This window comes from Pseudophryne corroboree, unplaced genomic scaffold (assembly GCF_028390025.1).
Source record: "Pseudophryne corroboree isolate aPseCor3 unplaced genomic scaffold, aPseCor3.hap2 scaffold_1920, whole genome shotgun sequence".
Lineage (NCBI taxonomy): Eukaryota > Metazoa > Chordata > Amphibia > Anura > Myobatrachidae > Pseudophryne > Pseudophryne corroboree.
In genome coordinates, this window is record NW_026968560.1 from 71,360 (window position 1) to 84,977 (window position 13,618).

Below are 13,618 nucleotides of genomic sequence, written 5' to 3' on the forward strand. Positions count from 1 at the left end.
AGATAGATAGATAGATAGATAGATAACTGTAGATATGAAGATAGATACTGTAGATATGAATATAGATAGAAATTGTAGATATGAAGATAGATAGATAGATAGATAGATAGATAGATAGATAGATAGATAGATAGATAGATAGATAGATAGATAGAAACTGTAAATATGAATATAGATAGAAACTGTAAATATAAAGATAGATAGATAGATAGATAGATAGATAGATAGATAGATAGATAGATAGATAGATAGATAGATAGATAGATAGATAGATAGATAATGTAGATATGAAGATAGATAGATAGATAGATAGATAGATAGATAGATAGATAGATAGATAGATAGATAGATAGATAGATAGATACACAGATACTGTAGATATGAATATAGATAGAAATGGTAGATATGAAGAAAGATAGATAGATAGATAGATAGATAGATAGATAGATAGATAGATAGATAGATAGATAGATAGATAGATAGATAGATAGATAGAGACTGTAGATATGAAGATAGATAGATAGATAGATAGATAGATAGATAGATAGATAGATAGATAGATAGATAGATAGATAGATAGATACTGTAGATATGAAGATAGTAAGATAGATAGGATACTGTAGATATGAAAATAGATGCTGTAGATATGAAGATAGATAGATAGATAGATAGATAGATAGATAGATAGATACTGTAGATATGAAGATAGATAGATAGATAGATAGATAACTGTAGATATGAAGATAGATAATGTAGATATGAATATAGATAGAAACTGTAGATATGAAGATAGATAGATAGATAGATAGATAACTGTAGATATGAAGATAGATACTGTAGATATGAAGATAGATAAATACTGTAGATAGATACTGTAGACCGGGCCCTTATAATAATATTATGTATATAAAGGTTGAGTGCTATACATGGAATCTATTGTTAATAAGCCCTCTAGGATTGTTTTAAAAATTACAGTGGAACGATGTGAATTGCTGTAATATAACTGGTACTGACTCAGTTATGCTATAGCGTTATATGGAACGTGTAATCATTATGTGCCATGACTAAGGATGGGTGCGTAATATATGGAAGTAGGCGCCAGTGGCGTAACTACTGCCCCCGCAGCCCTCGCGGTGGCTTGGGGGCGAGGGGCTGCGGGGGCGCCACTGATTTAGCACAGATTGACATGCGGACGAGCGTCCGCATGTCAATCTGCTCCTACTAACCCTCCCTGCCGTGTTGGAGGGACACGGAGGGCACAGCGCGCGCCTCTCCTGTGTCCCTCCTGCATCATCTCCGGCGGCCGCGGGTCTAAAAGAAGAAGTGCCGGTTCGTGAGCCAATCAGAGCTCACGAACGGCACTTCGTTTATTAGACCCGCGGCCGCCGGAGATGATGCAGGAGGGACACAGGAGAGGCGCGCGCTGTGCCCTCCGTGTCCCTCCAACACAAACCAGCGGGGGAGCAGCGGCGGCGGGGGAGGGGGCATATATGGCACTGGGGGGAAATATCTGGCACTGGGGGCATATGTGGCACTGGGGGTTGGGGGAATCTGGCACTGGGAGCATATCTGGCACTGGGGGGGAATAGCTGGCACTGGGGGCATATGTGGCACTGGGGGGGGGGATATCTGGCACTGGGGGCATATGTGGCACTGAGGGGGAATATCTGGCACTGGGGGCATATGTGGCACTGGGGGGGTATATGTGTACCTGGCACATAGGGGGGGGGGGGGCTATATTGTGCACTGGGGTCATGTGAGTACCTGGCACCGTGGGGTAATATCTGGCACTGGGGACATATGTGGCACTGGGAGCACAGCCCTAGCAACAAGCACTACCCCCTAGCAACGAGCATGACACCCAGTGCATGAAACCCCTGGCAACGAGCATGACACCCAGTGCATGAAACCCCTGGCAACGAGCATGACACCCAGTGCATGAAACACCTGGCAACGAGCATGACACCCAGTGCATGAAACACCTGGCAACGAGCATGACACCCAGTGCATGATACCCCTGGCAACGAGAATGACACCCTGAGCATGAAAACCCCTGGCAACGAGCAGGTAATTTAAAAGTAATTAGAAGCCTTACTGTAGGACTTAATGTGTAATGGGCATTACGGTGTGTGGCATAATGTATCACGGACATTGCGGTGTGTGTCATAATGTGTCACAGGCATTACGGTGTGTGGCATACTGTATCACGGGCATTGTGGTATAATGTCTCAGGGTCATTGCAGTGTGGCATAATGTATAACGGGCATTGCGGTGTGTAGCATAGGGTATAACGGGCATTGCGGTATGTGTCAGGCATTACGGTGTGTTGTATACTATATCACGGGCATTGTGGTATGTGGTATAATGTATCAGGGGCATTGCAGTGTGTAGCATAATGTATAACGGGCATTGCGATTCCTGTCATAATGTGTCAGGCATTACGGTGTGTTGTATACTATATCACGGGCATTGTGGTATGTGGTATAATGTATCAGGGGCATTGCAGTGTGTAGCATAATGTATAACGGGCATTGCGATTCCTGTCATAATGTGTCCGGGGCATTACGGTGTGTGGCATAATGTGTCGGGGGCATTATGGTGTGTGCATATTGTGTCATGTGCATTATTGTGTGTGGCATAATGTCTAAGGGCCATTGCAGTATGTGGCATAATGTATACTGGGCATTACCATAAGGAGGAAAAATTACAAATAATGTAAGGGGCATGAATCAGGATTATTTTTCTTTCCAGTGGTGGCTAACGTCTGGGCGTGCAGGTTGGAAAACTGGGGTATAACGTAGTCTTTTCCTGCAATGCCATGCCCCTTTATGTGAAGCCACGCCCATCCCAACGAAGCCACACACCCTATTTTGCGGCGTGCGACGAAGGCGCGCGCATATTTATAACTTTAATAGTGCCAGTTATGGGGGATGGGGGGGGGGGCGCCGAAGAATTTTTTGGCTTGGGGGAGAAAAATTTCTAGTTACGCCACTGGTAGGCGCTGGTGCGCTCCTCCGCTGATTACCTGCAATCAGGGAATGGTGGAGAAGTGAGGGGCGCAGGGAGCCATACACACTACATATTTGGCCATAATCACACAGGTGACATTTCATATACAGTATGTGTGTGCTACATTTATTCTATAGATAAACATTATGTACAAACGTTATAGTAATGACCAATACATCTCTAATCTAGTAATATACAGTAACAATGACAGCTGGGTGCTGAGGCTGCAGCCCTGGTCAGGGACAGGTAGTGTCTGTGATGTCACAATGCAGCCCTGGTCAGTGACAGGTAGTGTCTGTGATGTCACAATGCAGCCCTGGTCAGTGACAGGTAGTGTCTGTGATGTCACAATCGTGTCATAACCTCATATCCACTTGGATGTTACTCAGAGAGAATAGTTGCTTCCCAGACATCAGTGTGAGAAGTCGCGTCTTTATCAGAGCTGTTAAGCTTTTATTTATAATTATTACTATTAGATTAGAATAGCTATATTAAGTATTTTATATAGAACTATTATTATAAGATCACTGCCCAGTGTCCAGAGTGTTAGGACCGGGCCCAACACCCCTCTTTGAGGATGTACGGCCTCTCGTGGAGGAGGCTGTTTTCGATCTTTTGCTGCCCACCGAGGCTGAACTGCATTATTGCCAAACTGGCCTTTCACCCCCCGGAGCCTACGTACACGCTACGTGAGATTGAGGCAGCCCCAGCACAGGACCTGGCGCAGGATGAGCAGGTGGACCCCACAATCTGTCTACCTCCCGTATGTAATCTGCAGCTATCAGAAGGGGCTAACTGGCCACACTCCCAGCAGAAGCTGGACGCTGTAGAGATGTTCCGCTGTACCACCAAGCGGGGGAATAGCCTGGCCTGTATGTACGTCCGCTGCGTCCCTGGGAGCCGCTACACACTCCTCTACTCTCACGACTGTGCTGTTGACCTAGGCAAGATGTGCAGACGCTACCTTGCCCTAGGCTCCAAGATCAAGTGCAATATATTCTCCTACGACTACTCCGGCTATGGGGTGAGCAGCGGAAAGCCAAGCGAGAAGAACGCATATGCAGACATCGAGGCAGCTTGGCTCGCCCTGAGGACCCGGTATGTATGATTGGGGTGTATGAGTCTTCCCCAGCCCCCACACAGCCTCTGCCTGACACCCTGCATGTGGTGTATGGGTGTCCTGTATGTATGTGGGGGATATGCTACAGTAAGGGCTACTATTTACTACGTAGGGTGAATGTATATGCTGTGTATTGTGCTCCTATTAGTTTATATACTCCTCTCCCCGCATGAACTGGTTATACAGTATAAATGTAATCGGTGTATTGGGACTTGCTTACATAAAGACAGTGGGTATATATTTCTGGCATTATAGGGTCTTAGCCAAAGGATGTAACTACTGCAGAAGCAGGGGGTGACACTTTCCTCTGCTCTCCTGCCTCATAGGACGCACTGCCATATGTACTGTGCTGTAAGAGTATGTTGCATTATTGGGCTCCCCATTCTATCTAGCAGCATAGAGGGGTTTCCTTCCAATGTGACTGGACGCTCCCCTCCCCTAGCTCCTTAGTGTTCCTAGCTGACTGGAACTAGGTAAATGTGCATAACCTATGTAGTCCTGTTCCACACATACACTGCCTATCACTCATATAAGTTATCCAGTCATTTACCTACTTCAGATATCCAGCCTTTATATACAAGTTTCCCATAAGGAACCACAATAGAAGTGATGTAATTGGAGTTTGATCATTTTTCTGCTTTATCTCTACAGATATGGAGTCCCGGCGGAAAATATCATCCTGTATGGAGAGAGCATTGGGACAGCACCGGCAGTTGACCTTGCCACGCGCTACAAATGTGCAGCAGTAATACTGCACGGGGCGCTCATGTCAGGTGTGCGGATGGGCTATCCTAACGCCCGGAGGGCCTACTGTTGGGATGCCTTCACCAAGTAAGACATTGCTGTGTTTTTATATTAAGCTGTAGGTTACTTGTGGGGTTTAGTATGTGCTGGGAGCAAGCAGTACCAGGGTCAGCCCACGTACTGGATAACTGAATTGGCCCCTAGGTGCGCGTTGGCAGGCAAACAACAGGGGTATATCTACTAAATGTCCATTTCCATCAATTTTTATCTGTTGGAGATCCATCTGGATGGATGTTGTGTTCTAAAACACACATTTACTAACACATAATCTTTTTATATATTTTTTTCAATGTTAGTAAATGTGTGTTTTATCCCCCGGAATGCAACATCCATTTAGATTGATTTCTCTCAATTTGAAATTAATAAATATCGAACTTTAGTAAATACACCCCCAGCTCTGTTGGCCCAATCAGTTTGTATGTGTATCCCAGTGGGATGTCTTCAGCATTCCAATGGACGGGGTGCCGGCGGTCATGTGACCGACGCCGGAATGCCAACACCACTTGGTACACAGGCACTGGAATACCGACCACTGAAGGTAAGTATAGTGGAGAGCTTTAGTGTTAGGGCCCGCGGTGATTAGAGTTAGGCACTGGGGGGGTTTAGCCCTAGCTGCCAACCCCCCAAGGGTTATCCCTAGCCACCACCCCCAGGGAGTTAGCCCTAGCTGCCACACCCGGGAGGTTAGGGTAGGGATGAGTAAAAACACTTACCCCCTCCACCGATCTTCAATGTCAGAATGCCGGTGACGGTCATGTGACCACCGGTATCCCAACCACTGGGATAGCATACTGAACCCATCCCATCTTATACCGAATGCTAATCCAATTAGAGTACATGAGTCTTTTCTGATTGGAAAACTAACAGGATAATTCCCTACCAGAAACCTTTCTGGGGGGCTATGGCCCTGTGTCTCTTGTCAGTTTTGTAACACCCTGCATCTACTGCTGCCCCTCTTCATCTCGCATGCTCGCATTGGCGAGCAATGCTCTGCCTGTGTGAGCAATTGACCCCGGTGTCTGCGCACTCTCCTCACTACAGCCGCCTCAATGTCTTCTCATACAGGCAGCAAGTTGTCGGTTTGCGGGAGCCGGCGTAGCTGCAGTGGGAGTGTGTACAACATTGAGGCTACTTCTGCAGAACTTAAACACTGGATCCCCAGATAAGTTACCTCTGGCACCGGTTTTACTCCCAATATATCATAGCTGCTTATAAATGGGAAATACGGCACTATTCCTCTTTCATCCTATTTGTATTGTATAACAGAAACAAGTTGAAGTCTTGTGCATGACTTTGGCTTATTAGGTCAATAGATTGCACTGGGCTCATTACCAACAGTAGATTCATTGTCCAACATTGCTCTGCCAAAGTCCTGTATGTGACCTTCTACATGAGCAGCTCTGCATGTTACCTGATGCATTATTTCCATTCTATATGTTTAGTGTCCGTTTTACATGTGTGATAGCTCCATGCTGTTTCTGTTGTATAATCCCTTTGTATCATGTCCTTTGCAGCATCGACAAAATCTCCAAGGTCACCTGCCCGGTACTCATCATCCATGGGACTAAAGATGCGGTTGTGGACTTCTGCCATGGGCTGACAATGTATGAGCGCTGCCCAACTGCTGTAAAGCCTCTCTGGGTGGAAGGAGGAGGGCACACGGATTTACATAAGCACAGGCAATATCTAGTGAGACTCCAGAAATTCATCTCTCAGGAGCTGCCCAATATATGAATCCACCACCGCCCCTGTACAAGTACCATCTAATCCGGGGGACTGAGACCTCTCGATGGCACATTCCACCTAGGTGCATTATAGATCCATCAGATCCATCAGTCAAAGATATCGACCATGGACTGCAGGGAGCTAACATCCAGGATCTGACATATATATAATGCCTAATGCTCTCTTACAATACACCAATCTGAACTAACTCAAGGGTGTCTGTGTTATTTTTCCATAGCGTTGTCTCATTCAGGAACACAAGCTGTAAGCATGGGGGATATAGCTGCGAATATACAATGATAAATAGGCCCCATAGAAGGTTGCCAAATATCACATAATCTCAGGAGGAGAGGTGTGCTGAGCAACATTATCTGTCCAAGCCACAGGATCCCTCACTGTCCATAGCTGTGTTCTGATGTACGGGTGCAGAACCATTGTGCATAGGAACAGACAGCTCCAATAAAAGAATATGAACTACAGTTAGCTACAGTTGCTAAGGAAAATATCTAGACCTGCCATAGAATAACTGACAGAGATACCACTAGGACTAGTATAAATATGCATCTGTATAACTATATTCATCTGCTGTGCTGCATTTATACAAGTGAGATGACGCACCATATTCATCCTACCAAATGTACATAGACTGGAGTAACAGCAGTTACTAAGCCCTGGAGCAGGCCTCCGCACCCCCACATCTGCCCCACCGTTAGTGCGTGATATCACACTGATGTGCATATTTATGTAACTGCTACCTAATAAGAGTTAGATGGAGGGGGCTGGTGCCAGGGTGATATACTGCTGATATATTAGTATCAGTAAGTGCGGTATCTCTCAGTAGAGGTTTGTAATAAGCGGCCGTGAAATAAATGATCTTCTATTGAGGGCAGAAATTATCACCTGCCTGGAGTATATGGAGATTAAATAAATTCAATAAGTAACTGGGGAGACAGACTCCTGATTAATACAGATACTGTATACTACTGTTATAGATCGGGGTGATAGTCCCCTCCCTGTGTCAGACTATCAGAGGAGAGGCTATTACATTTGGATGGGGGGAGGGATTCAGGGGAAATTTGAGAAAAAATTACTTCACAGAAAGGGTATTGGACAAATGGACTAGCCTCCCATCAGAGGTGGTAGAGGCTAAGACAGTAGAGCAATTTAGATAGATAGATAGATAGATAGATAGATAGATAGATAGATAGATAGATAGATAGATAGATAGATAGATAACTGTAGATATGAAGATAGATACTGTAGATATGAATATAGATAGAAATTGTAGATATGAAGATAGATAGATAGATAGATAGATAGATAGATAGATAGATAGATAGATAGATACTGTAAATATGAATATAGATAGAAACTGTAAATATGAAGATAGATAGATAGATAGATAGATAGATAGATAGATAGATAGATAGATAATGTAGATATGAAGATAGATAGATAGATAGATAGATAGATAGATAGATAGATAGATAGATAGATAGATAGATAGATAGATAGATACACAGATACTGTAGATATGAATATAGATAGAAATGGTAGATATGAAGAAAGATAGATAGATAGATAGATAGATAGATAGATACTGTAGATATGAAGATAGATAGATAGATAGATAGATAGATAGATAGATAGATAGATAGATACTGCAGATATGAAGATAGTAAGATAGATAGGATACTGTAGATATGAAGATAGATACTGTAGATATGAAGATAGATAGATAGATAGATAGATAGATAGATAGATAGATAGATAGATAGATAGATACTGTAGATATGAAGATAGATAGATAGATAGATAGATAGATAGATAGATAGATAGATAGATAACTGTAGATATGAAGATAGATAATGTAGATATGAATATAGATAGAAACTGTAGATATGAAGATAGATAGATAGATAGATAGATAGATAGATAGATAGATAGATAGATAACTGTAGATATGAAGATAGATACTGTAGATATGAATATAGATAAATACTGTAGATAGATACTGTAGACCGGGCCCTTATAATATTATTATGAATATAAAGGTTGAGTGCTATACATGGAATCTATTGTTAATAAGCCCTCTAGGATTGTTCTAAAAATTACAGTGGAACGATGTGAATTGCTGTAATATAACTGGTACTGACTCAGTTATGCTATAGCGTTATATGGAACGTGTAATCATTATGTGCCATGATTAAGGATGGGTGCGTAATATATGGAAGTAGGCGCCAGTGGCGTAACTACTGCCCCCGCAGCCCTCGCGGTGGCTTGGGGGCGAGGGGCTGCGGGGGCGCCACTGATTTAGCACAGATTGACATGCGGACGAGCGTCCGCATGTCAATCTGCTCCTACTAACCCTCCCTGCCGTGTTGGAGGACACGGAGGGCACAGCGCGCGCCTCTCCTGTGTCCCTCCTGCATCATCTCCGGCGGCCGCGGGTCTAAAAGAAGAAATGCTGGTTCGTGAGCCAATCAGAGCTCACGAACGGCACTTCGTTTATTAGACCCGTGGCCGCCGGAGATGATGCAGGAGGGACACAGGAGAGGCGCGCGCTGTGCCCTCCGTGTCCCTCCAACACAAACCAGCGGGGGAGCAGCGGCGGCGGGGGAGGGGGCATATATGGCACTGGGGGGAAATATCTGGCACTGGGGGCATATGTGGCACTGGGGGTTGGGGGAATCTGGCACTGGGAGCATATCTGGCACTGGGGGGGAATAGCTGGCACTGGGGGCATATGTGGCACTGGGGGGGGGGATATCTGGCACTGGGGGCATATGTGGCACTGAGGGGGAATATCTGGCACTGGGGGCATATGTGGCACTGTGGGGGTATATGTGTACCTGGCACATAGGGGGGGGGGCTATATTGTGCACTGGGGTCATGTGAGTACCTGGCACCGTGGGGTAATATCTGGCACTGGGGACATATGTGGCACTGGGAGCACAGCCGTAGCAACAAGCACTACCCCCTAGCAACGAGCATGACACCCAGTGCATGAAACCCCTGGCAACGAGCATGACACCCAGTGCATGAAACCCCTGGCAACGAGCATGACACCCAGTGCATGAAACACCTGGCAACGAGCATGACACCCAGTGCATGAAACACCTGGCAACGAGCATGACACCCAGTGCATGATACCCCTGGCAACGAGAATGACACCCTGAGCATGAAAACCCCTGGCAACGAGCAGGTAATTTAAAAGTAATTAGAAGCCTTACTGTAGGACTTAATGTGTAATGGGCATTACGGTGTGTGGCATAATGTATCACGGACATTGCGGTGTGTGTCATAATGTGTCACAGGCATTACGGTGTGTGGCATACTGTATCACGGGCATTGTGGTATAATGTCTCAGGGTCATTGCAGTGTGGCATAATGTATAACGGGCATTGCGGTGTGTAGCATAGGGTATAACGGGCATTGCGGTATGTGTCAGGCATTACGGTGTGTTGTATACTATATCACGGGCATTGTGGTATGTGGTATAATGTATCAGGGGCATTGCAGTGTGTAGCATAATGTATAACGGGCATTGCGATTCCTGTCATAATGTGTCAGGCATTACGGTGTGTTGTATACTATATCACGGGCATTGTGGTATGTGGTATAATGTATCAGGGGCATTGCAGTGTGTAGCATAATGTATAACGGGCATTGCGATTCCTGTCATAATGTGTCCGGGGCATTACGGTGTGTGGCATAATGTGTCGGGGGCATTATGGTGTGTGCATATTGTGTCATGTGCATTATTGTGTGTGGCATAATGTCTAAGGGCCATTGCAGTATGTGGCATAATGTATACTGGGCATTACTATAAGGAGGAAAAATTACAAATAATGTAAGGGGCATGAATCAGGATTATTTTTCTTTCCAGTGGTGGCTAACGTCTGGGCGTGCAGGTTGGAAAACTGGGGTACAACGTAGTCTTTTCCTGCAATGCCATGCCCCTTTATGTGAAGCCACGCCCATCCCAACGAAGCCACACACCCTATTTTGCGGCGCGCGACGAAGGCGCGCGCATATTTATAACTTTAATAGTGCCAGTTATGGGGGATGGGGGGGGGGGGGGGGGGGGCGCCGAAGAATTTTTTGGCTTGGGGGAGAAAAATTTCTAGTTACGCCACTGGTAGGCGCTGGTGCGCTCCTCCGCTGATTACCTGCAATCAGGGAATGGTGGAGAAGTGAGGGGCGCAGGGAGCCATACACACTACATATTTGGCCATAATCACACAGGTGACATTTCATATACAGTATGTGTGTGCTACATTTATTCTATAGATAAACATTATGTACAAACGTTATAGTAATGACCAATACATCTCTAATCTAGTAATATACAGTAACAATGACAGCTGGGTGCTGAGGCTGCAGCCCTGGTCAGGGACAGGTAGTGTCTGTGATGTCACAATGCAGCCCTGGTCAGTGACAGGTAGTGTCTGTGATGTCACAATCGTGTCATAACCTCATATCCACTTGGATGTTACTCAGAGAGAATAGTTGCTTCCCAGACATCAGTGTGAGAAGTCGCGTCTTTATCAGAGCTGTTAAGCTTTTATTTATAATTATTACTATTAGATTAGAATAGCTATATTAAGTATTTTATATAGAACTATTATTATAAGATCACTGCCCAGTGTCCAGAGTGTTAGGACCGGGCCCAACACCCCTCTTTGAGGATGTACGGCCTCTCGTGGAGGAGGCTGTTTTCGATCTTTTGCTGCCCACCTAGGCTGAACTGCATTATTGCCAAACTGGCCTTTCACCCCCCGGAGCCTACGTACACGCTACGTGAGATTGAGGCAGCCCCAGCACAGGACCTGGCGCAGGATGAGCAGGTGGACCCCACAATCTGTCTACCTCCCGTATGTAATCTGCAGCTATCAGAAGGGGCTAACTGGCCACACTCCCAGCAGAAGCTGGACGCTGTAGAGATGTTCCGCTGTACCACCAAGCGGGGGAATAGCCTGGCCTGTATGTACGTCCGCTGCGTCCCTGGGAGCCGCTACACACTCCTCTACTCTCACGACTGTGCTGTTGACCTAGGCAAGATGTGCAGACGCTACCTTGCCCTAGGCTCCAAGATCAAGTGCAATATATTCTCCTACGACTACTCCGGCTATGGGGTGAGCAGCGGAAAGCCAAGCGAGAAGAACGCATATGCAGACATCGAGGCAGCTTGGCTCGCCCTGAGGACCCGGTATGTATGATTGGGGTGTATGAGTCTTCCCCAGCCCCCACACAGCCTCTGCCTGACACCCTGCATGTGGTGTATGGGTGTCCTGTATGTATGTGGGGGATATGCTACAGTAAGGGCTACTATTTACTACGTAGGGTGAATGTATATGCTGTGTATTGTGCTCCTATTAGTTTATATACTCCTCTCCCCGCATGAACTGGTTATACAGTATAAATGTAATCGGTGTATTGGGACTTGCTTACATAAAGACAGTGGGTATATATTGCTGGCATTATAGGGTCTTAGCCAAAGGATGTAACTACTGCAGAAGCAGGGGGTGACACTTTCCTCTGCTCTCCTGCCTCATAGGACGCACTGCCATATGTACTGTGCTGTAAGAGTATGTTGCATTATTGGGCTCCCCATTCTATCTAGCAGCATAGAGGGGTTTCCTTCCAATGTGACTGGACGCTCCCCTCCCCTAGCTCCTTAGTGTTCCTAGCTGACTGGAACTAGGTAAATGTGCATAACCTATGTAGTCCTGTTCCACACATACACTGCCTATCACTCATATAAGTTATCCAGTCATTTACCTAGTTCAGATATCCAGCCTTTATATACAAGTTTCCCATAAGGAACCACAATAGAAGTGATGTAATTGGAGTTTGATCATTTTTCTGCTTTATCTCTACAGATATGGAGTCCCGGCGGAAAATATCATCCTGTATGGAGAGAGCATTGGGACAGCACCGGCAGTTGACCTTGCCACGCGCTACAAATGTGCAGCAGTAATACTGCACGGGGCGCTCATGTCAGGTGTGCGGATGGGCTATCCTAACGCCCGGAGGGCCTACTGTTGGGATGCCTTCACCAAGTAAGACATTGCTGTGTTTTTATATTAAGCTGTAGGTTACTTGTGGGGTTTAGTATGTGCTGGGAGCAAGCAGTACCAGGGTCAGCCCACGTACTGGATAACTGAATTGGCCCCTAGGTGCGCGTTGGCAGGCAAACAACAGGGGTATATCTACTAAATGTCCATTTCCATCAATTTTTATCTGTTGGAGATCCATCTGGATGGATGTTGTGTTCTAAAACACACATTTACTAACACATAATCTTTTTATATATTTTTTTCAATGTTAGTAAATGTGTGTTTTATCCCCCGGAATGCAACATCCATTTAGATTGATTTCTCTCAATTTGAAATTAATAAATATCGAACTTTAGTAAATACACCCCCAGCTCAGTTGGCCCAATCAGTTTGTATGTGTATCCCAGTGGGATGTCTTCAGCATTCCAATGGACGGGGTGCCGGCGGTCATGTGACCGACGCCGGAATGCCAACACCACTTGGTACACAGGCACTGGAATACCGACCACTGAAGGTAAGTATAGTGGAGAGCTTTAGTGTTAGGGCCCGCGGTGATTAGAGTTAGGCACTGGGGGGGTTTAGCCCTAGCTGCCAACCCCCCAAGGGTTATCCCTAGCCACCACCCCCAGGGAGTTAGCCCTAGCTGCCACACCCGGGAGGTTAGGGTAGGGATGAGTAAAAACACTTACCCCCTCCACCGATCTTCAATGTCAGAATGCCGGTGACGGTCATGTGACCACCGGTATCCCAACCACTGGGATAGCATACTGAACCCATCCCATCTTATACCGAATGCTAATCCAATTAGAGTACATGAGTCTTTTCTGATTGGAAAACTAACAGGATAATTCCCTACCAGAAACCTTTCTGGGGGGCTATGGCCCTGTGTCTCTTGTCA

General features: G+C 45.7%; 2 protein-coding genes across 2 annotated transcripts; both read left to right on the forward strand.

The window, feature by feature from the left end:
* Positions 1 to 3,586: 3,586 nt before the first annotated feature.
* Positions 3,587 to 6,667, forward strand: LOC135004339 (alpha/beta hydrolase domain-containing protein 17C-like). Its single transcript, XM_063951799.1, has 3 exons — positions 3,587 to 4,107; positions 4,781 to 4,960; positions 6,448 to 6,667. The coding sequence occupies exons 1-3, from the start codon at positions 3,587 to 3,589 to the stop codon at positions 6,665 to 6,667; spliced, it is 921 nt and encodes a 306-aa protein (XP_063807869.1).
* A 4,682-nt stretch (positions 6,668 to 11,349) lies between these two features.
* On the forward strand, positions 11,350 to 12,723 carry LOC135004342 (alpha/beta hydrolase domain-containing protein 17C-like; the record flags this gene model as incomplete). The annotated part of the gene is made up of 2 exons (XM_063951802.1): positions 11,350 to 11,870; positions 12,544 to 12,723. Coding segments are annotated over exons 1-2 (701 nt in total), but the record flags the coding sequence as incomplete, so codon positions are not given.
* Positions 12,724 to 13,618: the final 895 nt, after the last annotated feature.

What these genes read in the sequence shown, in the direction of transcription:
- LOC135004339 (XM_063951799.1), top strand. Translation starts at nt 3,587, where the DNA reads ATGTACGGCCTCTCGTGGAGGAGGCTGTTTTCGATCTTTTGCTGCCCA. An exon ending in TGGCTCGCCCTGAGGACCCG is followed by an intron (nt 4,108 to 4,780) that starts GTATGTATGATT and finishes TTATCTCTACAG; the next exon opens with ATATGGAGTCCCGGCGGAAA. An exon ending in TGTTGGGATGCCTTCACCAA is followed by an intron (nt 4,961 to 6,447) that starts GTAAGACATTGC and finishes TGTCCTTTGCAG; the next exon opens with CATCGACAAAATCTCCAAGG.